The 26,683-nt window shown below is 42.3% G+C and overlaps 1 protein-coding gene and 1 long non-coding RNA gene across 3 annotated transcripts; both read left to right on the forward strand.

The window, feature by feature from the left end:
- The first annotated feature begins 372 nt into the window (after nt 1–372).
- LOC140539532 (uncharacterized) lies at nt 373–8,708 on the forward strand. The gene is made up of 3 exons (XR_011977834.1): nt 373–652; nt 5,442–5,573; nt 6,571–8,708. It is a non-coding gene; the product is annotated as an uncharacterized lncRNA (long non-coding RNA).
- A 5,069-nt stretch (nt 8,709–13,777) lies between these two features.
- Nucleotides 13,778–20,355, forward strand: LOC140539239 (interferon-inducible GTPase 5-like). 2 transcript variants are annotated; one of them, XM_072661898.1, is made up of 2 exons: nt 13,778–13,995; nt 18,342–20,355. In XM_072661898.1, exon 2 carries the CDS (start codon nt 18,456–18,458, stop codon nt 19,575–19,577), a length of 1,122 nt encoding a protein of 373 aa, XP_072517999.1. In that variant the 5' UTR covers nt 13,778–13,995; nt 18,342–18,455; the 3' UTR covers nt 19,578–20,355. The 2 variants fall into 2 exon arrangements, with proteins under 2 accessions (XP_072517999.1, XP_072518000.1); XM_072661899.1 differs by lacking the exon at nt 13,778–13,995 and adding an exon at nt 17,471–17,504.
- The last annotated feature ends 6,328 nt before the right edge of the window (nt 20,356–26,683 follow it).

A 26,683-nucleotide genomic window follows, 5' to 3' on the forward strand; every position in this document is an offset into this window, starting at 1 on the left:
AGCCGACAGAACGAACGCCAGATAGAAAAACTCTCACAGTCAGCCCAAGCTGTCAGAACAAAGGCGCCCTGGTTCTGGCTGGAGCTCTGCTGCATGTCAGGTTTGGGCTTTGTTTGGAAACATTTCATTGCAGAAAAAGGAGTAAAAACATTAAGACCACCTGCCTAACACACTGATCGTCATCTGGTGGCCACCAGAACAGCTTCCTCTACAGGACCTCTGATGGTGGGATCTGTGGTATCTTAAGTTGACATAAGAGAAAACAGGACTCCTCACACTAGACGACCTTCTTCCATCGCTCTTGTAGGCGACAGCAGGCGAGCAGGGGTCAGCATAGGCAATCTGACTGGTCTGCACCTACCCAGCAGGGGGCGCTGCACTGTGTTGCGTGGTGTTCCTCTGATAACCATCATTAAACATCTCTGTGCCACAGTAGCCCTTCTGCCAGTCCTGCTCGAACTCCGATGCCAGTTTATGATTTGTCCTCCTTCGGACCACTGTCAGTAGGTTCCCACCACTCCTGACTAAGAGCTCTGAGCCAGTCATCTGACCAATAAGTGAAGTAGACCCCTCGTCCAAAACCGGAACCTACCACCCCGAGCAGCCGTTGGGACCAAACTGGTGGACTGAAAGCAGCAAAACAAGTACAAAGGTAGAGGTCTCTGCTAAATACTAATACTAGTTACTAATACTAAGCAGAATTGTTAATGACTAGTACTAAGACTAATTGCTGATTACTAATGCTACTACTAAACCTAATTACTAGTTACTAATGCTAATACTAAGCCTAATTACTAATTACTAGTTACTAAGGCTAATACTAATTACTTAGCCTATTTGCTATTTTCTAATGCTAAGCATAATTGCTAATTGCTAATACTAATTACTAATACTACATGTAATTGCTTAATCGCTCTAAAAGCCTTGTGGAGAATTTCTCATGCAAATCAATGTCGCACAAAAAAATGATGTGACTTAGATCTTTTTACTTTGACTTCCACTGGAAGGTGAGATGGAAGAAGATTTCCTTCATGGAAGAAGATTTTAGAAGCCTCTGCATGATTTGAGGATTTGAGAAATGGTTCTTTTTCATCAGCTAATGAAACCATTTTTAATGTCATATATATATATATATTTAATATATCATATATATCTCAGCGCTGATAGTGTGTGGAGCACTCTTCCAGAGAGTTCTCAGCGCCATTCCATAACACACCCAGTAAAAGCAGTAAAAGCTGCGGCCGCTGCGGTCTCTCCCACAGCCAACACACACTCTCAGAGACAGTAATTCAGGTTATTGCTTTGTTTTGGATGTTTTATTATCAGAACGAGTGGAGGATACTCTCAGTAGACTGCACACACACACACACACACACACACACACACACACACAGGAACTCCTGGGTTTATACAAATTGTCTGTCTCTCTTTCCCACACATCCACAGCCTCTCTCAGCACAATGTGATTAAATTGTCCTCCGCTGTTCCTCAATATTGAGTTTGTGTGTTTCTCATAATGTTCCGATCTTTTTTCGTTTCCATCAGCCCACACCCGTGCCATCTCCCCCTCCCTCTGTGTTGTCTCTCTCTCTCTCTCACACACACACACACAAACACACACACATTCCACATTCAGAAAAACCTCTATTGCAGGAGAGGCTGGAGTTCAGTGTTACACCTACATCAGCCGGCTGGCCCAAGTGTTGGCCTTGTCCAGACGAGGTCACAGGTTAAATTCCTGGTGATGCCCCAGCTATCTGTCAGTGACTGGGAGTCCCAGAGAGTGTACACATGTGGACAAAATTGTTGGTACCCCTCGGTTAATGAAATGGTCACAGAAATAACCTGAATCTGAAAAATCTGAAAATTAACCAATGAAAGTCAGACATTGCTTTTTAACCATGCTTCAACATAAATATTTAAAATAATAAACTCATGAAACAGGCCTGGACAGAAATGACGGTACCCTTAACTTAATATTTTGTTGCACAACCTTTTGAGGCAATCACTGCAATCAAACGATTCCTGTAACTGTCAATGAGACTTCTGCACCTCTCAGCAGGTATTTTGGCCCACTCCTCTGGGCAGCACATTTCTCTTTAGAATCCCTTGATAGTCTTGAGATTTCATTGCACCCAGCACAGATTCAAGACACCCTGTGCCAGATGTAGCAAAGCAGCCCCAGAACATAACAGAGCCTCCTCCATGTTTCACAGTAGATATGCTTCATTTTTCCATCTTTGAACATAGAGCTGATGTGCCTTGGCAAAAAGTTCCATTTTTGTCTCATTGGTCCATAGGACATTCTCCCAGAAGCTTTGGGGCTTGTAAACATGTAGGTTAGCAAATTTCAGTCTTGCTTTTTTATGATTTCTTTTATGATTTTCTTTTCAGTGGTGTCCTCATTGGTCATTTTTATAGAATTTTTATTTATTGTGGGTTTTTCTTTCATTAACTGAGGGGTACCGACAATTTTGTCCATGTGTGTAACTGTCCTTGCTCTCTCTCGCACCTGGATAGCAATAGCAATCACCCAAGTGACCACTAGCAACCTTTCACCTTTCAACACCAAAGAAACCACCTAGCAGCCACCTAGCAACTACTAAACAGCTCCATTTTAGCAACCACCTACCTAAACAGTTTGACCCTAGTGACCACGTAGCAACATCCTAGCAACTGCCTGGAGGCAGCGATTCTGCTACGACTGTGTGTGTTAATATGGGAATCTTCTCATTAGGCTGCTGGGGTAAACACACACACACACACACACACACTGTAATTGTCATTTTTCTCCCGGCTGTAAATATTTCTCCTCCTCTTTGCATAAACGAATTATTCCTTCTCTTCCCTCCCTTTCAGATCCAGCGCCTCCCTTTATTCCTCAGGCGACGTGACCATCTACTGAGGAGTGTGACGTGTGTGTGTGTGTGTGTGTGTGTGTGTGTGTGTGTGTTAGAGAGAGAGAATTCTGGTTAAGAGCAGGTGATGTTGAAAAGAAGATGTATGGGGAAAGGGATGCTGTCTGACAACTAATCAAGGTGTATGTGTGTATGTGTGTGTGTGTTTGTGTGTGTGTGTGTGTGTGTGTGTGTGTGTGTGTGTGTGTGTGGAAGGGAAAGGGTCTTCCCTTCATTTTATTCTTAATGAACAGCAGTAATAAGCAGGCAGACGGAGAGAGAGAGCAATCCCAGCCAGTTCAGCCAGAAATGACCATTATCTCATTCTGAGTTTGTGTGTGTGTGTGTGTGTGTGTGTGTACATCTTCCTTATTCCAGGAGCGTAGCCTCAGGAACCGAGACTGACAGTGCATCACCATATCACCTGGAGATGGTGAGATGGAATGGAGCCATGCTGTGTTAACACACACACACACACCATGGAGGGCAGCTGTACTTCATGCTTGCTCTGAATAAAGAGTGTGAGACTCCAAGAACACGTAACATATAACTTAACACACTCCATGTGGTCAAAAATTTGTGGACATCTGCACATCAAGGGTATCAGCCCCTTTGGTTTTGTCCCCCTTTGCTTCAACAACAGCCTCAACCTTTTGTTCTGGTATTAGATGGAGCTCCATTCATCACTTCAGAGAACCCCACCTCCAGAATCCAGCAGAACGTCTGACAGTCACTCCAGCTAAAGCAGGAGAAACTCTTTGTAGAAGGAACAATGAATGAGTGGGTGTCCCAATACTTTTGTCCAAAAACTGTAATGACAGGAGTCCTTCACCATCCCTTCAGAGGTCAGTGCAGGAGCACTACTGTTTGTAGACGCCTGCTCTTCCAACACCTCTCCTGAAATCAAGACTATTGGCCCTTTGGGTCTGCCTCCCTACATGTTGGAACATTGCAGTGAGAAGGATTTGATTGCAAGCAACCCCAAAACAGAGTAAAGGCATCAGCAAGGTTTGGTTCTAGTGTTGGGTGACTAGTTCTGACACTACTCAACTCATCCCAAAGGTATTGGCTGGAGCTCACCATTCATCACGCCAGAGACCCCCACAGCACAATGCTGGGGAGGGTCCTCCAGAAGCTTGTGGACAGCCTTCATCCCTGGACAGCAGAGAAAGTCGCTGAATTGATGAAGTAATCCTAGACGCTGTCCACTTAGTGTTGGCGTTTGAGAGCAGGCAGCTGCACCACAGCATAGGTGTGGCTAGGTCCGGCAGTGTAATGGTTACCAGTAAGCCACGGAAGAAGAGCCGCACAGACTGAACTGGACTCCGACAGAAAGTAGGTCATCAGGAGGAGCGGAGCTGAGTACTGTACTGAGAGCAGGTGTACTTCATTACTCTCCCCTTCTGCTGCTGCTAGATGATCATCTGCACTCTGCACAGAATACGAATTCAACATACAGCTGTCTGATTAACACACACACACACACACACACACTCTAAACACCAAACATATGGACAGAGACCTTTTCCCCAAGTCTACCAGGCCTGGATTTTAATGAAGCCTTACTGAAGACTCACTCAAACCAGGCTGAGAACCAATAAATCATCCAGATACAAAACCACTGCCTTTACATAAGAAGAACCCCAGAAGAACCCCCTTTGTTTAAGAGTGTAACAACAGTTTTTTTCACTAGATAGGTTCTGGAACATTGCTGTGCGGATTGGATGGCATTCGGCCATGCGCACATTCGTGAGGTCAGACTTATCCCAATGCTGGGGGGCTTTATACCCTTCTACAGCCCACACCTGGCATTATGCAGCAGCATGGTGCGAGTAGGTACATCAGTGTTGATCAGCTCCAGGTAGTCCTATTCTATTGGCAGTACTTCTTCTTCTTCTCTACAGGGACTAGACAAGCTGTGTCGCTGTATAAAAGTAGCTATATGCACACATTAGAAGGGGTGTCCACAAACATTTGGACATATAGTGTATGATATTCCACAGCATTGAGGATCAGTACTGCCCCCTTCAGTTGGCAGAGTCTGCGCGGGCCATCCGGACCCCTCTCTCTGCTGTCCAAACGAAACCGAGCCCCCCTTCATAAACTCCTCATTGCAAATAACAACAGACTGTTAATCGGACTGTCGGTCATTATCTGTAATGAAGATTTCTACACACACTTTAATTACAGCAGGAAGAAGGAAGCAGGTAGAAAGAATGAGAGCGCGAGAGTGAGTGAGAGAGAGAGAGAGAGAGAGTGAGAGAGAGAAAGAGAGAGAGAGAGTGAGAGAGAGAGAGGGTGTGTTGTTTCCTTGTCAAAGTCAAGAGCCTACAAGAACCCTATAGAGCCATCTGAGCCTGAACTTACACTGTCTCCTAGCAACCAGAGAAAGAGAGAGAGAGTGTAAGTGAGTGAGAGAGAGAGAGAGAGAGAGACAGAGTGAGTTTGGGGGGGGGGGGTATTCTTCCAGTTAGCTAGAACTGGGTCTCAGGTAAGGGTGTAAAGATGGGGTTCAACCGAATGACCTTCTTCTTCGTCTCACAGGTCTCTGTTTTACGCTGCAGTTCCCTCACAAACATTTCCCCACCATAACAACGCTCACCATGACAACGACTCACAGCCACAGCTTGGCAGTGTCCGCTACAGTATCATCTAAATGACATCATGGTAGATGAGGTGAGGACAATATACCAGGCATTCTACCAGACACGTACATTTCACCTCAAAAGACGAGCCTTACTGTAGAACCTGAGGACAGAGTCAAACGAAGGACAGGTCAGGACTCTGTCACGGACAAATCTGCATCCGTTTGAATGGTTTCATCGTTTCAAGCATTTTCTCCTTGGTCACACGTCCCTGACTGTTTTTAGCATGGTATTTTTTTTACACATGTAGAATGTTGGATATATATCTTCACCCTCATCTGAACTGTTACAGGCATTAATCCATCACTGTTTTCTCAAATAGTCCATTTTTAGAATATAACGCTTTGTGTTGAGACAGGACTAACAGTGCTCTGACAGGATGCGTGGTGTTGAGACAGGACAGATGGTGTTGAAACAGGAACGATTTTGTTGTGACAGGACAGATAGTGTTGAGACAGGACTGACGGTGTTGAGACAGGGCGGATTGTGTTAAGACAGGACAGATGGTGTTTTGACAGGATAGATGGTGTTGGGACAGAACTGACCGCATTGAGACAGAACTGATGGTGTTGAGACAGAAAGGATTTTGTTGTGACGGGACAGACAGTGGGACAGACAGGACGGATTGTGTTGAGACACGACTGGCAGTGTTGTGACAGGGCGGATGGTGTTGTGACAGGGCGGATGGTGTTGAGACAGGGTGGATGGTGTTGTGACAGGACAGACGGTGTTGTGACAGGGCGGATTGTGTTGAGACAGGACTGATGGTGTTGAGACAGGACTGATGGTGTTGAGACAGGGCGGATGGTGTTGAGACAGGGCGGATGGTGTTGAGACAGGGCGGATGGTGTTGAGACAGGACTGATGGTGTTGTGACAGGACTGATCGTGTTTAGAAAGGACGGATGGTGTTGAGACAGGACTGACCGCATTGAGAAAGGACTGATATATGATATATATCTGATATACAGCAAAAATGGAGATACAGGGTTTTGTCCGACACTAAAAGCTGCTCTGTGTTTGTTACAGGTCTGCTGCTCTGGGTTCCTGTATTCCGTATTCTGCTGAAGCTCCGCTGAGGGAAAAAACAGCTCCCAGGTCACAAGACGGAGTGCGAAACCCTGCGTGACTCCAGTTTCCTCTGGGTTCAGGTGCACAATTACCACACAATCACCAAGAGACTGGGAAATGATGTCATCCCCACACAGAGGGCGCAGTGAGAGGGTTGCTGGCCGAGCTCTCTGTGGGAGTTTTATTTTCCACCTCAGAAGCTCTGAGACCATGTTCACGCTTGGTCTAGATAATGAAGGGGAGCGGCCTGCAGTCTCTTAAGAGACTTTTAGCAGCTATTTGTCAGCTCACCAAAGCTTCAGCCAGACAGTGACTCCACAGATAACACCATTATCAACGCCTGTCATTATGGTTCTGTGATGAAATTTAAACATTATTCTTTCATGTTAGACATCAGAAATGATGCTGGCCCAATGACAAACCTCTAGAAAGTTCTAGAAATTATGCTGGCTCACTGGCAAAGCTTCAGAATGTTCTAGAAAGTATTCTGGCCCAATAACAAACCTTCACAATGTTTTAGAAATGATGCTGGCCCAATGGGAAACCTTCACAATGTTATAGAAATGATGCTGGCCTAATGACAAACCTTTAGAAAGTTCTAGAAATGATGCTGGCCTAATGACAAACCTTTAGAAAGTTCTAGAAATGATGCTGGCCCAATGACAAACCTTCACAATGTTATAGAAATAATGCTGGCTCAATGGAAAACCTTCACAATGTTATAGAAATGATGCTGGCCCAATAGCAAACCTTCAGAATTTTATAGAAATGATGCTGGCTCAATGGCAAACCTTCACAATGTTATAGAAATGATGCTGGTTCAATGGCAAACCTTCAGAATGTTCTAAAAATGATGCTGGCCCAATGGCAAACCTTCAGAATGTTGTAGAAATGATGCTGGCCCGATAGCAAACCTTCACAATGTTATAGAAATGATGCTGGCCCAATGGCAAACCTTCAGAATTTTCTAAAAATGATGCTGGCCCAATGGCAAACCTTCACAATGTTATAGAAATGATGCTGGCCCAATGGCAAACCTTCACAGTTTTATAGAAATGATGCTGGCCCAATGGCAAACCTTCACAATGTTCTAGAAATGATGCTGGCCCAATGACAAACCTTCACAATGTTATAGAAATTATGCTGGTTTAATGGCAACCCTTCAGAATGTTCTAAAAATGATGCTGGCCCAATGGCAAACCTTCCCAATGTTATAGAAATAATGCTGGCCCAATGGCAAACCTTCACAATGTTATAGAAATGATGCTGGCCCAATGGCAAACCTTCAGAATGTTATAGAAATTATGCTGGCCCAATGGCAAACCTTCACAATGTTATAGAAATGATGCTGGCCCAATGGCAAACCTTCAGAATGTTATAGAAATGATGCTGGCCAATGGCAAACCTTCAGAATGTTATAGAAATGATGCTGGCCAATGGCAAACCTTCAGAATATTATAGAAATGATGCTGGCCCAATGGAAAACTCAAAAAATTAGACTTTCAGAAATTTCTGGAAATTACGATCTAATGTAGAAAGTAGATCTAGTTGTGGAATTTACAGCCAATTATATATATATTTTTAAATGGCACATTCATTAAGCATAGACATTCTGGCCCAATGACCAACTGCATAAGGTTGTAGAACGTATGACCCTCTGTGAACAGTTCTGGGTACGTTTCATTCCAAGCGAGCTCTTCACACCAAACCCACTCTGAATGACTCGGTTTACACCTTAAACATGTAATTAATGTAAAAATGTAAAGAAGTTTGTGGAATTCTTCTTCATAAGTGAAGCTGTTAGTCTGGAGACGGGCAATGAACAGGTCTCTCTGCAGGGTTAGAATTTTTAGACTAGAAGCAACACTGCCCTCTGGTGGCTATCTGACACAACAGCTCCATCATAAAATAAAAACCCAGAAAAGCCAATCCTGACACACACTCAACAGAGGTCCCTCACATGAGCATGTACTATGATGATGGTGTGTGTTCACATGTGTTCAGGCCTCACTGAACATTTTCATTTAACTTTTAATAAATGTTAATCATTTAAGCACTATTATTAATATGATTACTATTATTAATGAATAAATGATTCAATATGTACCACAAATGAATCAGTAACTTCTGTAAATGATCATTTCTATAAGTTATTCAGTATTTACTATATATGATACAGTATGTACTATAAATGAGTCAGTAACTTCTATATATGATACAGTATGTACTATAAATGAGTCAGTAACTACTATGAATGATTCTGTGTGTACTGTAAATAATTCAGTATTTGCTATAAATGATTACCAAAATACTATAAATGATTCAGTTACTGTAGTGAATGATTCAGTGGCTACTATAAATGATTTATTAACTGCAACAAATAACTCTAACTACAATAAATGATTCATTATTGACTATACCGATTCAGTATCCACAATAAACAATTCAGTAACTGCAATAAATGATTCCAAAAATACTAGACAGGATTCAGTAACCGTAATGAATCATTCAGTATCTACTATAAATGATTCAGTCTCTGCTATTAATGATTTAGTAACTGTTATGATGATATAGAATCTACTATAAATGATTCAGTATCTACTATTAATGATTCAGTATCTACTATTAATGATTCAGTAACTGTTATGACGATATAGAATCTACTATAGATGATTCAGTGTCTACTGTAAATGATTCAGTAACTGTTATGATGATATAGAATCTACTATAAATGATTCAGTGTCTACTGTAAATGATTCAGTAACCGCTATGAATGATTCAGTACCTACTATAAATGATTCAGTATGTACTAAAATTGTATTTTAAGTTTGTTATGAATATGATCTGTTATGAATTCATTTTGAACGTACACTTTACCGTACATTTCCTCAATCCCTGGAAACCACAGATCCCAGCGGCTGAGGTGAAAGCTTAAAGCTGTGTGGTCTGTGGAATGTTCTAGAGGAGAACCGAAATGCAGAGGGAGGGACGTCAAGGACAAGCCTTTTAAAAGAGGTCCTGCTAGGCTAATAGAAAAAAAACATCCCTCTGCAATCAATAGTGTACACTGTCCTTCTAAAGAAGAGTGTGTGTGTGTGTGTGTGTGTGTGTGTGTGTGTGTGTGTGTGTGTGTGTGTGTGTGAACAGGCAGTACAGTGCTCAGGGTCAGCAAGGTGACGGGGACTTTTTAAACTTTTTAAAAGTGAAAAACCCCACACTTCACACTCGCACAGTCAGCTACACGCCGTGTGTGTGTCCTACAGAAGAGGTCACACACTCACACACACACACACACACACACACACACACACACACACACTCACCCACACACACACTCACAGTAAAGATTAATGTATTCATCAAGCATATTAATTAACCCTCCGCTGAGTTACAGTTGCCCTTGTGCCGTGAATGATGACATTTTAGTGACGGCCTATAAACGATGAACCGCTGTTAAATCGACTCTCAGCTAAACACAGATCAATCAGCTCTCCACCAACGACTACACCCGTTCATCAGTTCAGACACTGATCCCAGCATAATCAGTCTGATTACACTGATATTAAATCATAGAGCACCGGGCCTGCACCGTACGCCTTCCTCCCTGAGGGCCGAATTCAACTGCTGCAGATTCTGTCAGGATGTCCTTCAGGGCTTCTCTACTACAACCGCTTGTTTTAAAAAACCCAAATTCAAATATTTAATGGTTGTTTTTCAAAACCCAAATTCAAATATTTAATGGTTGTTTTTCAAAGCCCAAATTCAAATATTTAATGGTTGTTTTTTAAAACCCAAATTCAAATATTTAATGATTGTTTTTCAAAGCCCAAATTCAAATATTTAATGGTTGTTTTTCAAAGCCCAAATTCAAATATTTAATGGTTGTTTTTAAAACCCAAATTCAAATATTTAATGGTTGTTTTTCAAAGCCCAAATTCAAATATTTAATGGTTGTTTTTAAAACCCAAATTCAAATATTTAATGGTTGTTTTTCAAAGCCCAAATTCAAATATTTAATGGTTGTTTTTCAAAACCCAAATTCAAATATTTAATGGTTGTTTTTCAAAACCCAAATTCAAATATTTAATGTAACCTGCCTGAGATGGGTCCCCGTGAACCCCAAGGATGCCGTGAAGTGTTGGGTGTAGTGCAGTAGTGGTGTTGGGTGTAGTGTATATAAAGCAAGCTACATGAAAATGTGAAACATTAGCTGATATAGAGGCAGGTGAGAGATCTAATAGATGCCATTGGAAAAGCATCTCTGGCATCTTCAGGCTCAATGCACCATGTTACAACAGTGTGTTAAGCAGCCCTCAGGGGTGGCCGAGAAGGATGCTGGGCAAATAGTTAAGGCCAAAGAAGCCAGATAGGAAAAAGGTGTATTCAACAGGTGAGTAAAAGACACAATGGAGCGTTTTAAACAAAAACCAAACAAACCTTTGGATAATTGAATGGTGCGGTTATATGACCAGGTGTCAATTGACAAGGATGACCATAGCCATTTTGTTGGATTGTCCCACGACCCGCAAGTGCAGGGATCAGAAGATTCAAGAGGACGGGCATATAGGCGATAATAATCTATTGGCCCTAAAGGCAAAAAGGGTGTCGGAAAGGCATGGCTTAGAAGATAGCTGGCCTGGTTCCACCTTAAAATGGCATTCTCTATCTGATGGTAGACAGCATGTACGTGAGCTTATGATGTGAAAAGCCGAATGCATAGGGCATGCAGACGAGTTGGGAACAACGGTCTTGACTACTAAAACTGCTAAGTGCTGCCTTACTAAAAACAGTTCCTCCACAAAATTAATCTGTAGTAGGATTAAGGCAGTGATTGGTTAGGCAGGAAGAATTGTCCTCCTCTAAATTCGATTCTTTAGACAAGGAGGGGGGAGAGGAAGAGAGAAAAACTGTTAAACTGAAAGAGGAGAAGAAAGTGAAAGCCAAAAAAGGGCCATTACCAGGATAATAGACAAGTTCCAGATGATAAAGAAATTAAGACTAGCACCTGGTCACAGGATTAAAAACCATTTGTATAGGTAGACATCCACTGGAAAGCAAACAATTTACAACAGGTTAGGGCATCAGTGGACATGGGGGCAGAGACCACCCTTATGCATGGTAACCCACACCAATTTCCGGGAATACCTATGACCATAACAGGGCTATGGGGAGCAGCCCATTATGAGCAAACAGAAACGGGTGAAGCCTAAAACAGGGCAGCTCCCTCTAAGCAGCTCCAGCACCATCACCATGAACACTGGGGCACCCCAGGGCAGTGTACTGAGTCCTCTGTTGTTCACCCTGCTGACTCATGACTGTGTTGTGAAACACAGTTCTAACAGCATCATAAAGTTCGCCGATGATACAATTGTGCTGGGTCTCATCAGCAAAGGCGACGAGTCAGCATACAGAGAGGAGGTGCAGCAGCTGACAGACTGGTGTACAGTCAACAACCTTCACTGGAATGTAGAGAAGACCAAGGAAATGGTTGTTGACTTCAGGAAATCAAGACCGGACCACTCTCCGCTTAACATCAACGGCTCCTCTGTGGAGATCGTTAAGAGCACCAAGTTCCTTGGTGTCCACCTAGCGGAGAACCTCACCTGGTCCCTGAACACCAGCTCTACAGCCAAGAAAGCCCAGCAGCGTCTCTACTTCCTCCGGAAGCTGAGAAAGGCCCGTCTCCCTCCACCCATCCTCACCCTCTTCTATAGGGGAACCATAGAGAGCATCCTGAGCAGCTGCATCACTGCCTGGTTTGGGACCTGCACAGCCTCTGACCGCAAGTCCCTCCAACGCATCGTGAGGACAGCTGAGAGGATCATCGGAGTCTCTCTCCCCTCCGTCATGGACATTTACACCACCCGCTGCATCCGCAAAGCAACCAGCATTGTGGGTGACTCCACCCACCCTTCACACAGAATGTTCTCCCTCCTGCCATCAGGAAGAAGGTACCGCAGCATCCAGTCCAACACGACCAGACTCTGCAACAGCTTCTTCCCCCAAGCCATCAGACTCCTCAACACAACTCAACTTCTGAACTGATATCTTTCTGGTACATGTACACTCTCCCTCTCTCTCTCTCTCTCTCTCTCTCTCCAACCATTTACCCCAGGAAAAAAGGGGAAGCATTTTTGCACAAAGCATTTGCACTAATAACTTTACTACCTCACTGGACTCTATTTATTACACATTGCACAATTTGCACACTACCGGCAATTATTTATTATTCTCTGGTCTGTACTGTGTTGTGTTGTCTGTTCACACTTGTTTGTTTGTGTTGCACTTGTGTCTTGTATGCACTGTCTATGTTGCACCATGGTCCTGGAGGAACGTTGTTTCGTTTCACTGTGTTCTCTGTATGTAGTTGAAATGACAATAAAACCCACTTGACTTGACTTGACTAAGGGAATGTAAGGTCCTAATCACTCCTATCAAAGAGTGGATTATAGGAATGGACATACTCCGAGGAATGGCATTACACTTGTTGGACAGCAAGTACCAACTTGGACATACAATTAGAACCTGACTCGTTTTAGTTGAGAAGTTGAAAATGCCACCTTTCCCTATTCCCCTGGCTGAATAGTATTGCATACCAGAAGAACATCAGGAAATAACGGACACTATTAAAGATTATGTACAGGAGTACAGGAGTACTAAAAGGAGTCACTACTGAGTGGAACAGTCCCATATGGGGTTCTCTTAATCTTCATCTTTCACTTTGCATCATGGGATTTAGGTATTTGTCTTTATATGCGTAACATGTATGCAGAATTTCTTCATGGCATGATGTACCGATAGAACGCCATGGCAGAGGGACCGTTTGTGTTAAGACAGTTTTATAGACAACTTGAATCTGTAAGTACAAAATTGTCATGGGAACATCAACAGCATACTATAGTGTATGAGAAGTAACCGTGAGAAGGTTACGCAACGCAGGGGTTACACAAACTGACTGGCTAGACACAGCTCAGGATGTGTGTGTGTGTGTGTGATAACCACTGTATCAGTAGTAGAGGTACATAATGCCCATATATAGTTATGTAGTAACGGGCCAGAATGATTCATATCATACACCAGATCTCTTGTTCCTGTTTTTGTAACCTAACAAGGGAAGTACGCTTATGAAACCAGACTAACGAGAAGTCACCCAGTTGGTAAACAGATGATGGCGCTGAGGGCTTGGGACGATGGGGGTACCTGGCCAGTTCCACTTTTCTCTCAAGTACAGATTGTGCTGTAATTTGTATATATAGAAGGGGGAAAACAAGCACTCACAGGAGCTCAGCCATCGGAAGAGCGTACATCGCCCTGCATTTCCGAAGAGCACAAGTGTTGGTCTCCTGCCAGGACTGAAAGGGGCTCCCCAGTCTAGAAATGAAGGTGAGTGATGATAGCACTCTTGAGTGTACATAGCTTTTACTGTTGAATGTGTATATGGGCATTTGGGTCGTTCTCTATTTAAAGTGGGAATTAAAGGGGATACATGTAAATATCTATTAACAACTTCTTTTAACCTGTATGCAAAATGGAGAGCTTAATTCCCAACTAATTTTAATATATTTTAACATAAATTGCATTTATTTTGTCATAAATTTATTTATTTTTAATTGAAATTACAATGTAACTAGAAATAAAGAAATTTAAGTAAACATGTTACCAAAGTACTTTCATACACAAGCACTAAAATAACAAAGATGTCTTTTTTACACTTAAAGGCATCTTCCTATACTATTTAGTAAAAAAAAAAAAAAAAAAACCCAATAATAATAAATTATTGTACATTAAACATTAAAATGTAAATATATTAGAAAAAGTGCAGAAAGAAATGATTGATATTTAATGCAGGACCATTTTAATAAAAAAGAAATTCATGAAAAAGAACAAACACCACATGTTACAACACATCTGTAACCTGTGACAAAACAAGCAACTTTACTGAATAAACATCAATGGACTAAAAATGTGGGGGGACAATTTTCAATAAATCACTTAATCACTTAATACTTAGTGATTTATTACAGTTAATACTGTATTGTCTGTAAAGATCATAAGCTTATCTTGTATTTTGTGTATTTTATCATATTTTGGCAGAACACTTACAAAAACAAAACATTATTTTTGCATTCAAAATCATTAAAAGTAATTCACATCCCAAATGAATAACAAATGAAGAGATCAGTCAATCTGCATATATTCCCCATAAATTTATTCTCTTTAATAATTGCTTTCTTCTTTGGACTGTTTGTTTCTCTGTTTTTTTTTTTTTTTTTCAGTATTTGTATCTGCACGGCTGTCAAGTGATCGTGTGCAACTACTAATGAAAAATTAATTAATATAATAAATGTGGCAATATATTTGACAAAAATATGTAAAAATTTATTTATTTAGTTATTTAAAAATTAGAGCACAAAATTGTTGGTACCCCTCGGTTACTGAAAGAAAAACCCACAATGGTCACAGTGTCAGGTCCGCGTCGCCACGCCCGCCCAGAAGTTGGTCCCGGGCCGTGGCCTGCAGGCTCTCCTTAGGACTTTTAGATTGACATTCTGTTAATGCCCATGTTCACAGACTTTTCAATTCAAGTTCACGCCGTTCATCAAGGACTCTTATTTTGACACCCACGTTTACGTTTGACTTCACAGACTCTGGTTTATGTTCACTGTGTCAATTCATGTTCATTGGTTTTGTTAATTTCTTTATTACCTGAGGCTGGGGTATTTAAGGAGCTAGAGCGAGTATTGTCACTGCTGAGAATTTACCGTCCTGAGCCTCCAGTGTTCTACTTGGCTATTACCGTTCAAGAACGTACTAATGCTCTGCTTTGTTCGTTGGTCGCCTCCTGGTTTCAGCGACTGATCTCACAGCTCCGTATTCATGCCAAGTAAGTTCTGTTGCGCCTGACGAGCGCTGTTTCTGTTATCCCCTGTCTTTCCGCAGGCACGGCCAGTAGTTTATGTTCTTAGTTTACCTCCCTGTTAAGCCGTGTTCCACAACGGGCTGGCCCCACCGTTTGCAGCGAGAGTTGGCATGCCGAGGTGAGTTGCTTGAGCTGGATGAGCTCATCGCGCTCGCCATCAGGCTCGCTCTCAGGTCATGCTACCCCCACCAGGCCCCAGGGTGCTGAGGGGCCAGGAGCTGGTTGAGAAGGGCTGACCCAACCCGTAGCTCCCAGCCATGCCACGTTCCCTAGCCATGCCATGTTCCAGAGCCACATCATCCAGCCCGCAGCCACCTCAGTTATGGGACCACTGGACAGCGAACCCATGGAGGTGGGCGTGTGCCACCTCACGCCTTCGTCCATGCCCACGGTCCCTACCCCGGTGGTGGGCACCCAGCGCCTCAGCTCCAGTCATGTCGGCACCCGCGGTCCCGGCTCCAGTCACGGCAGCAACCCATGGTCTGGGTTCAAGTCAAGACGGCGCCCTGCGCCCCCTCTCAAGTCACGTCGTTGGCCCCGCCTGCCTCTGCTTAAGTCACGTCGGCGGCCCAGCCCGCCTCTGCTCAAGTCACGACGGCAGCCCTGCCTGCCTCTGTTCATGTCCCGACTTCCATAGGAATCCTTCACGTTTCCAGTGTTCTACTCGGCTATTACCGTTCAAGAGCGTACTAATGCTCTAGTTTGTTCGTTGGTCGCCTCCTGGTTTCAGCGACTGATCTCACAGCTCCGTATTCACATCAAGTAAGTTCTGTTGCGCCTGACGAGCGCTGTTTCTGTTATCCCCCGTGTTTCCGCTGGCATGGCTAGTAGTTTGTTGTAGTTTGCTAGTAGTATGTTCTTAACTTACCTCCCTGTCAAGTTTCCCCATCAAGCTTAGCCTCAGGTGTGCATTTTGTGTTGCCCATGTTCTGTAGTCACGTTTGTTTTGGTTATTCATTAGTTCCTGTATTATTGCTGCATTTTTTTTGTTTACCCCTGGTTTTGTTGCTGAATAAAGCATTCTCGCATCGAGCCATCCCCTGCGAGTGTTTACTCGTCATTGTCTGACCTAGCCAGTCTTGACACACAGAAATAACTTGAATCTGACAAAAGTAACCAATTAAAGTCAGACATTGCTTTTCAACCATGCATCAACAGAATTATTTTTAAAAAATAAACTCATTAAACAGGCCTGGACAGAAATGACGGTACCCTTAACTTAATATTTTGTTGCACAACCTTTTGAGGCAATCACTGCAATTAAACGATTCCTGTAACTGTCAATGAGACTTCTGCACCTCTCAGCAGGTATTTTGGCCCACTCCTCATGAGCAACCGGCTCCAGTTGTCTCAGGTTTGAAGGGTGCTTTTGCCAGACAGGATGTTTCAGCACCTTCCAAAAATGCTCAATAGGATTTAGGTCAGGGCTCATAGAAGCCCACTTCAGAATAGTCCAATGTTTTCCTCTTAGCCATTCTTGGGTGTTTTTTAGCTGTGTGTTTTGGGTCATTATCCTGTTGCAAGACCCATGACCTGCGACTGAGACCAAGCTCTCTGACACTGGGCAGCACATTTCTCTCTAGAATCCCTTGATAGTCTTGAGATTTCATTGTACCCTGCACAGATTCAAGACACCCTGTGCCAGATGCAGCAAAGCAGCCCCAGAACATAACAGAGCCTCCTCCATGTTTCACAGTAGGGACAGTGTTCTTTTCTTGATATTCTTCATTTTTACGTCTGTGAACATAGAGCTGATGTGCCTTGGCAAAAAAGTTCCATTTTTGTCTCATCTGTCCATAGGACATTCTCCCAGAAGCTTTGGGGCTTGTCAACATCTTGTCAACAATTTGGCAAATTCCAGTCTGGCTTTTTTATGATTGGTTTTCAACAATGGTGTCCTCCTTGGTCGTCTCCCATGAAGTCCACTTTGGCTCACAAACAACAACGGATGGTGCGATCACCAAACAGCACAGTGACTACCTGTATTTATTATTACTTTTGTCAGATTCAAGTTATTTCTGTGACCATTGTGGGTTCTTTCATTAACCGAGGGGTACCAACAATTTTGTCCACGTGTGCAACACCAGTGATGCATATGTTATGTGCTGCCTGATAAAATGATCATTAAATTAATTAGACAAAATGAGCATGTATGGACTTAACTTCTCATGCTTATTCTTTGATGACCTGTGATCCAGGAAAGCAGTTTAATAGAGTTCAAAACATCTGACAAAATATAATACCAGTTTCCCAGTGTCTTTGTGACAAAAATATCAATTAAATTAAGTACATATTTATCTTATGTTAACTGTAAGAATGTATATATGTACTTTTGGAGTTGTTACTAATATTTTAGCCATCATTTAAGCCCTCCAACCTTTGTAACATGGTTTCCGACTCCAAATGAAGAATTACCCATTTAGGCCTTTAGTAGTCATGTCCGAGTCAAGACAGAGACTGGATTTTTTTGATCATCATGTAAAAATGAAGAGAACAAAGCAGAAAAAAAGTATTATTTTGTAATTAGGCTGTAACAGTGGAGCCCATTTAGTAAGCCCAACACCCAGTAACTCAGGACAAGCCCCCTAACTGTCCATGCCCACGTTCCACCCATGTGGGCCCCAAATTAATATGTTGGTTAGGTGGACTGGAACTGAATATAATTATACTGAAGCTCTTCCCCCTTTTATAATTACCATCCATCAATCCCCATAATTTAGTCACTTGATGCTGAAGCCCTGCTGTGAGATGTAAATACAGATCTATCCCAATTTGTTTTGATGATTTATGTTGATTTGTATCTTCACAGCACATCTTTACAGTTTGAGGAAAAGGGAGACAAAAGGTCCTTTAAAGAGCAGCAGCTCATCTACAGAAACTGTGCCATAGAAATATTGTTTTCATATCTTTCTTCAGACTGACCATGGCCAGTCACATTTCTGATGCAAATGAAGCAATCCAGGCATCTGGAGAATCCACTTTTGAAAAAGCAAAGAAAAAGGCACAAGAGCAGATTGACCATTTGTTTAATGTCTCACTGGACATAGCTGTAACTGGAGAAACTGGGGCAGGAAAGTCCTCTTTCATTAATGCATTCAGAGGTGAAGAAAATGCAGCTACAGGAGTTAGAGAGACTACTACTGAACCCACCCCTTACCAACATCCCAAATTGCCAAACGTGAAACTTTGGGACCTGCCCGGAATTGGAAGCCCAAACTTTAAGGCAAAGACGTATGTTAAGAAAATGGACTTTAAGAAGTATGATTTCTTCCTCATCATCTCAGCAACCAGATTCAAAGAGAACGACCTCATGCTGGCTGAAGAGATCCAAAAAGCAAAGAAGAAGTTTTACTTCATCAGATCAAAGATAGACATTGATATTCGAGCAGAAGAAGAAAAGAAAACCTTCAATAGGGAGGAAACTCTCTCAGAAATCAGAGAAGACTGTCAGAGAAACCTAAAGGATCTGGGAAACCCCCCAGTTTTCCTCATTTCCTCCAGGAATCTTTCTGAGTTTGATTTTGAGGAGCTCGTGTCCACTCTAACTTCGGAGCTTCCAGAGCATAAGCAGTTCGCTCTACTGCAGTCTGCACCCGTCACCTCAGTGGCTATGCTGGAGGAGAAAGTCGTCATGTTCAAGAAGGTCATCTGGGCTGCAGCCATCCTCTCCGGTGGTATTGCAGCAGTTCCAGTGCCCGGTCTGTCTTTTGCATGTGATACAGCCATGGTGATGTCTTTCTTTACGAGGTGCTACCACACGTTCAGCCTGGATGACCGATCACTGGAGAAGCTCTCGGAACGAGTGAACAAGCCAGAACTGAAGTCCCTGAAGAAGGCTCCACTTTTGAAGGAACTTGCAGAAGCATCAGTGCTCAGAATGGGAGGGTCCGCAGTTGGAGAGTTTCTCTGCAGTTTGGTGCCTGTCGCAGGAAACGTTGCAGCAGGAGTAATCTCTTTCAGCATGACACGGGGTCTCCTAGAAAATGGTCTGAGCGTGTTAGCAGATGAAGGGAGAAAAGTGTTGAGAGAGGCAGGGCTGGAGTAATGGACACAATGAGTAAGACGAGGTAACCGTGCAAGTGAGAAAGCATGATTTCATCTATTAACCCTACCTCAAAAATATTAGGGCATCCTACAAGTCATTTCTTCAGTTTGCAATGTTTAAAAAAATGGTACTCAAGAGGAACGATGAAAGTCAAGACCTGGTCTCAAGGTCTGGAAGCTCTGGAAGACCAAGAAAACACTCCAAGAGAACTGCTCATTGTGGGGAATTTTCTGAATGAGCTTCCACGGCATTATAATAATTCTTAACCTACCTGCTTAACCTACAAGCTGAAGCCTCTTTGCTATGGTCCTCACAGTCCCCCAACCTAAAAACTGAACATCTGTGGATAGACATCAAAAAAGCAGTGCAGCAAGACGACCCAAGAACCTCAGAGAACTAGGACCTTCATCTCCCAAAGAAGAACTGAAGATAGATATAGATATTATAGATAGATACTTTTGATCAAGAAGGAAATTTAGCAGCAAGTAGCAGTTACACAGTAGCAGTTATATATATATATATATATATGCATTTGAACCTAAAAATGTATAGCCGTGATGCTTGCTAAAGGGAAGGTTACAAAGTACTGGCTATGCAAAGTGCCCAGAAAAATGTATTTTCTCTTAATTAAAATATAAATTAAAATATTATATTCTTTTTAAATGTTAATTTAGTTATTTTTTTATTCAGATTTTATATTATTATTTTACTAGTATCAGCACTTTCCATTTAAATCTTTTGATGTTTAAGCCCAAAGCATATTTTGTTGGGTAACATTCTCTGATTAAAGTCTGATTAGATCATTATGTTCTCTGGTGGATTTCTGCTTCTACACCCAAAATTCCTATATTTTATCATTTAGATTGATCTTTAAATGTTGGTTTTTCATGTTCTTGTGAGTTTCCAATTCTCAAAACTACACAAAAGCCAAATTAGGAGCACTTATTTAGCAAGACAAGGTATAAGTATGGCCTACGTGTGAATTATCTTCCAAAAATAACCAGCAAACATTGCAGAACTTTTGACCTTGTAACTTTAGATAAACAAAACAAAATTTGAGCATTTTCCAAAAAAACAAAAGTGCCTATTTCAGAAGAAAGTGGAAAGTAGCTGCAGTTTGTACAAGCAGTCATTGAATTTCTCACTTTTTTTTAGAGAAAAAACCTGTGAGAGAATTCTTGCTTTTTTACATTAGAGATGTATATTTTGGCTCATTCTGCCTCAGATAAAGAGAATACACTCTATAAACTGTAAGAATTAATGGCTAAACTGTACAAACAGGTGAGTAAACCCAGTCTGAAGGTGTAAAAAGAGTGTGAACAGTATTGCTGCTCGCTGCTGATTGGCTATTGTCCAGACCAAAACTTGTGCTTAGAGCACTAGTAGAGACTTGTTTAAGCTTGTGAAATGCCTCCCTCTGCTGGTGAGAATCACAAATACCAGCTATTCCTGCTGTACCTGATGTATTATTGACTGCACTGCATTTCTAATTCCTGGAGGTTGTCCTGGGCATGTCCTGGGAGACACTTTCTTGTGAGTGGTTCCTTTTACACTAAATACAACCATCAATATCACACCACATATCAGCGACGGAGCAGCAGTGGAGCATCTGAACACGGCCAGGAGATCATCAGAGTCGTTTAATGAGCTGTGTAATACAGAGTCAGGGTCAGGGTCAGGGTAAGGGTCAGGGTTAGGGTCAGGGTAAAGGTCAGGATTAGGGTTAGAGTTAGGGTTATGGCCAGGGTTAGGGTCTGGGTTAGGTTTAGGGTCAGAGCCAGGATTAGGGGCCAGGGTTAGGTTCAGGATTAGGGTCAGGATTAGAGTCAGGGTTACGGCAAGGGGTACGGCCAGGGTTAGGGTCTGGGTTAGGATTAGGGTCAGAGCCAGGATTAGGGGCCAGGGTCAGGGTTAGGATCAGGATTAATGTCGTTGTCTTGTGATATCCTATGGTGTCATTTCCTAGTGAACCATATGATAAATAACCTTCCGATGAGCATTAGAACGTAGGGCATGTACTTCGTAGAATATTCTTCGAATGCAATATGAACTAATGTTCATAAATTAAGACTATTCTGGGCCCTATTCCTTCTCCTTTATTTCCCTTTCGTACAGTTTTTCTGAGGGGAATCCTTTAATAAAATCACAACGCTGTTGGAACTTACCTGGAGTTGTTGTGCTCTTCTTCATGTGGCAAGTCCTGGTTTACACCACCTTTCCTTCATCCACACTAACCAAAAGATCAGTGAACATTTCACAATGTGTACATACATACATGTGGTCCACAAGGCTTCCAATAATGATCTCAGGGACTGAAAAGCTTGAAGTAAAGAAATTAGAAAGATTTGTAAACTATTGTTTTACATTTTGCTATACAGTTACAGGGGGAATTATCCAATCCCTATTGCTATTTAGGTTGACTGAATTTAGAGAAAGCACTTGTTATATTTGATAATAAACCAGGGTGCTCCCATGTCTGTGTTACCTTCTGGCTTTCTCCATTCAGAACTAACTCCGCCCGCTGGGGTCCCTTCAACCTGTGCCAGACCAGCTGCCACCTGCCAGTCCAATCAGCATCGTTCAAAAAATTTCCATTTCCTTTAAATTAACATCTTTATTCAGGTGTGTTTGAGTACAATACTGTCATGTCTGTAGCAGAAAAACAATCCACTGCCCTTTTATTACAGTACTTATTGTTATCAGACAGAAGCTCAGACTTGTTGTTTCTGCTGAGAACAAGTGTTTAGACCCTGATTTCTGTTTTCATGCAGAAAAGATCATCTGCTGAACCTCCATCAGTGTAGAAATCAGCGTATCAGAGCTGACTGCAATCAGACACTCCCATCTCTCTGACTGCTTGAGCTTTGCCCATTTGTGGGGTGTACAACTCCACCAGATCCTCCACGGTTGTTGGTGTACAGCGTTCGGGTGTAGATTTGACTTCTTCGATGTTTGATATTTATTTCTTGTAGCTGCACTTTGTATAGCACACTGACCTCCTGAGTGGACACATGGACAACTCCTAAAAATATTATGTTGATTTTTAAATGGAAACATTTAACAGGCTAAAAAGGAGAAGAGAAACATTCTGGATAAACATCTGGATTGATTTCTCACCATTTCTGCATGAAAGGGTTGATTGATGACAGGCTCGTGTTTGTAGTCCTGTTTTTAGATTTTTATGATGCTTCAGTTTGGCGGAGTTTGATTTGATTAAGAATGAAGAATTATTATGGTTAATAAAAACAACAATGATCGGTTCCTTTTACAGACTCTGGGTCCATTCTAAGAGCAGCAGGCCTAAACCTAAACCTAGACCAATCAGAGTTTAATCCTCAGAGATCAAAGACTCAAAGATATAGAGAGAGGATCAATATCGAGGTTTTACTTTCAGTAGAAAACAGAAACATCCAGAACACGTCAGTGATGCAGAGCAGTGCCTCACTGCCTACCATCCAGCAGAGGGCGTGTACTGCCCACACTGATTGTAACATTACTCATTAAAAAAAGTTTTAGAACTCAAAAACCATTGCTTGCAACCTCGTAGTACCAAAATATATTTCCCCTATAAAGGGGAAAATAGGAATTCTAGATGAAACACGACTTAGTTAGTACTTAGTACTAGATGTGATGTGAAAATGAGAAAATAAACATAAACCAATCAGAATGAGGAGGGAACTCTGAGAAGGTAGTAAAGAATAAAAGACTATAGAGGGAGCTGGAAGAGAAGAATAAGGTTTCAATAAAAAACATCTCAAACCGAGCTGTTGGAGTAGTTACAGTTTCACCTGTGGTCGATAACGCATTGTAATAAAAAATAAAATAATTATATAATAATAATGACAATAATAATAATAATGACAAAAAAATAACATCTCAAACCGAGCTGTTGGAGTAGATACAATTTCACCTGTGGTCGAAAACACATTCTAAAAATAATAATAAAAATGATCATAAAGGTAATTGACACAACAATCACATCTTCTACAGGTTGGCTCCGCTTTTGGTGGAAAACCCATTCTAAAAATAATCAGGGTGCTCCGCTGTTGGTGTCCACCCTCTACATTGTTACGCTGAATAAAATGGGATATACCTTTCATAACTATTGTAAATTACACTCGATCAGCCAGTAAGGTCGCATTTAAAAGTGGGAAACCTGGGATTCTACATTAAACACGGGTTTCTTAGATGTTCCGCTGTAAGGGGTGGCTCTAGGGCAAGGCCTCCGTCTGCCACCAGGGGGTGGCCCAGAGTCACACCAGCCAGTAATTAAGGCCAACTCAAAACACCTGGGCAGTAGGCTATATAGGCACACAGATACAGTTGCCCCACTGATGGATCTTTTGACTCTGGTCGAGTGTGTGTGTGGTAACGTGATCATGGTAGTTCATTCAGTAGCGCGCCGGACCGCCTGGACCGGCGGCTTGGGTTCACAACCCGCTGTAGGTGAGTACCACGTTACATCCGCTCTTCAGCTCCGCTCTTGGTGTGACAGCAGGTCAGACAGTGAGGATGTATTTACACGTGGGATCAACGGGATTCTAGATGAGACACAACAAATCCAGGGAGAAGGTACTAAAAATTAAACACTTAAGAGGGAGCTGGAGGAGAAGGACAAGATGTAAATATTTAAAAAGCATCTAAAACCAAGCAAGTTGGTGTAGTTATAGTTTCAACTTTGGTCAAAAACACATTCTAATAATAAAAAAAATCATAATAATAATTGATAACAAAATTGGATTCTAGATGAAACGCGGGTTTATCAGATGTTACGCTCTTGGCATAGCCAAGGTTGCTAAGTTGTTTAAACCGGGACAGACGTTTTTAACCAATGTAAATTGCAATGATCAACCAGGGAGGACGAATTTACAAGTGGAGAAACTTGGGATTCTAGATGAAACACGAGTTTTCCAGATGTTCCTCTCTTTGCGTAGTGCAGCTCCTCTCTTGGCAGGTCCTGCAAGGTGTAATCCAGAACAGCATTTTTTTTATCATTAATTGCAATTGCATTGATCAGCCAGTGAGGTCGTATTTACAGGTGGGATAGGAGGGATTCTCGACAAAAACGACTTTTCCAAAATATACAGAAATCAAGCAGAATGCGGTGGATCCTCCACGATCAGGTGGTAAGGAATATAGGACTAAAGAGGGAGCTGGAGGAGGAGGACAAGGTGTCGATAAATATAATCACAGCTAAAAAACATCTGAAACTGTGCTGTTGAAGTAGATACTGTTGTCACTGTGTCCAAGTACAGAGTAAAACAACAATAATAAGACAATCACTTCTTACACCTCCGCAGTCTCCAGGCCACTAAAAAGCCGGTGGTGCGCTGGTGCTCGGCAGCTGAGGCACTGCTCCACTTCTGGCCTGGTCGGGGGGAAAACGTACAATCCACACACAATACCATCAACGTCTTCATACTCTTCTACTGTTTAACCGAGGGCCCGGTTAACCGAGGGAAGGAACCTGATTGGGCCGCCACTCCTACCGAAAGTCCCCCAGGAGGCGAGATCACAGAGGTAGAGAGGTTTTCATTTTCCAGTAACAAAGTTTAATGAAAGCAGCAATCTTGGTGAAGGGGCAGATCTTCTGACCTCCTCACACACAAACCCCCTTACACAAATTTACAGATTTACCGAAATTCGGTACGGCACATCCTCTAACTGCCTCCACTTTGTCGACCTCGTGTGAGCAGGCAGTGTGTACCGTCAGCCACCAGCAGAGGGGCCCGGCCAACAAAGTATGAAAGCTGGTGGGGTTGGAGCAAAGAACTCCAAGCCCCAGAATCCCCAGCGGTGATCAACGCTGACCAGACCCACCTGTGTGGCACGGTATAAATACACCCAGCCAAACACACTTCCCCGTCGCACCTTTGTAGAGGGGTGAACGGTAACAGTGGGTTCAAGTGAGAACAGTAAAGAAAAGCTGAAGTTAAAAGAGAAAACAGTTTGCGTTGTGAACAGTAAAGAAAAGCTAAAGTGAAGAGAAAACAGTTTGCGTTGTGAACAGTAAAGAACAGCTAAAGTGAAGAGAAAACAGTTTGAGTTGTGAACAGTAAAGAAAAGCTAAAGTGAAGAGAAAACAGTGAGTTGTAAACAGTAAAGAAAAGCTGAAGTTAAAAGAGAAAACAGTTTGAGTTGTTAACAGTAAAGAAAAGCTAAAGTGAAGAGAAAAGAGTTTGAGTTGTTGTCTTTTGTTGGAGTAAACTTCACTCCTGGTTTTTCCTTTGTTTGTTTTCCTGCCGTTTTTCTATGTTGCTTATGAACAGTGTTTATACTGCCCCCTCTCACAGCTGTGGTGGTGCAGTGGAAGTGCACTGGGCTCCCATTACCAGGGTTGGGAGTTGAAGCCCAACAGTCACCAGTTTCACCAAGCACACACCATAAAAGGGGTCGTTTCATTTAATAATATTAAAGGAAAAAGTTCAACTGCACTGGAGTCCAAACCCCACACCACACCGTAACACCTCAGGCTGTAAAACTCCTCCCTTCAGGATGTAGCCCAGGTACGACACTGTGTCCCTCGCCAGGTTGCAGTTGAAGACAATACCATTTTAGGGAATGGGCACATTTTACAAATGTAGGGGTTGATACCCGCCTCAGCATTCTTTTATATTTAAATAAATCTCACAGGCTCCGTTAATATATCATATAAGTTCAAATCATTAATATCTCGATCACTCATTTCTACCTAAAGAAAGCTACATCAATGATTTGAGTTCTGAAGATTTTAGTGAATGGGAATTTCTTATAGCTATTGGCAAAAACACTAAAAATATTTGGACTAGTTAATATAACGAACATTTCTTTGTGAAGTTGCTTAAACTAAACTATGTTTTGCTGCTTAAACTAAAACATGAATTTTCAATGAACTCATGTATGTTATTTGTTGCTTCCACAACAGTCCTTAGTTCAGTGTCTCCATATCACTGTTAGTCTCTCCTAATGGGCTGACCAGTTTAAACTTCCATGCTTAAAGACAACTAGCTAGAGCTACATAGGTTGCTAGCTAGCAAGCAAATGTTTGTCTAGTTAAGTATTAATTCTGTACAGTAAAACAAACTGGGGGGGGGGGGGGGGGGGGGGGGCAGTCGATCGGTAGGACC

This window comes from Salminus brasiliensis, chromosome 18 (assembly GCF_030463535.1).
Source record: "Salminus brasiliensis chromosome 18, fSalBra1.hap2, whole genome shotgun sequence".
In the NCBI taxonomy this organism is placed as follows: Eukaryota; Metazoa; Chordata; class Actinopteri; order Characiformes; family Bryconidae; genus Salminus; species Salminus brasiliensis.

Excerpts from the sequence above, each read along its gene's own strand:
- LOC140539239 (XM_072661898.1), top strand. The coding sequence starts at position 18,456 with ATGGCCAGTCACATTTCTGATGCAAATGAAGCAATCCAGGCATCTGGA.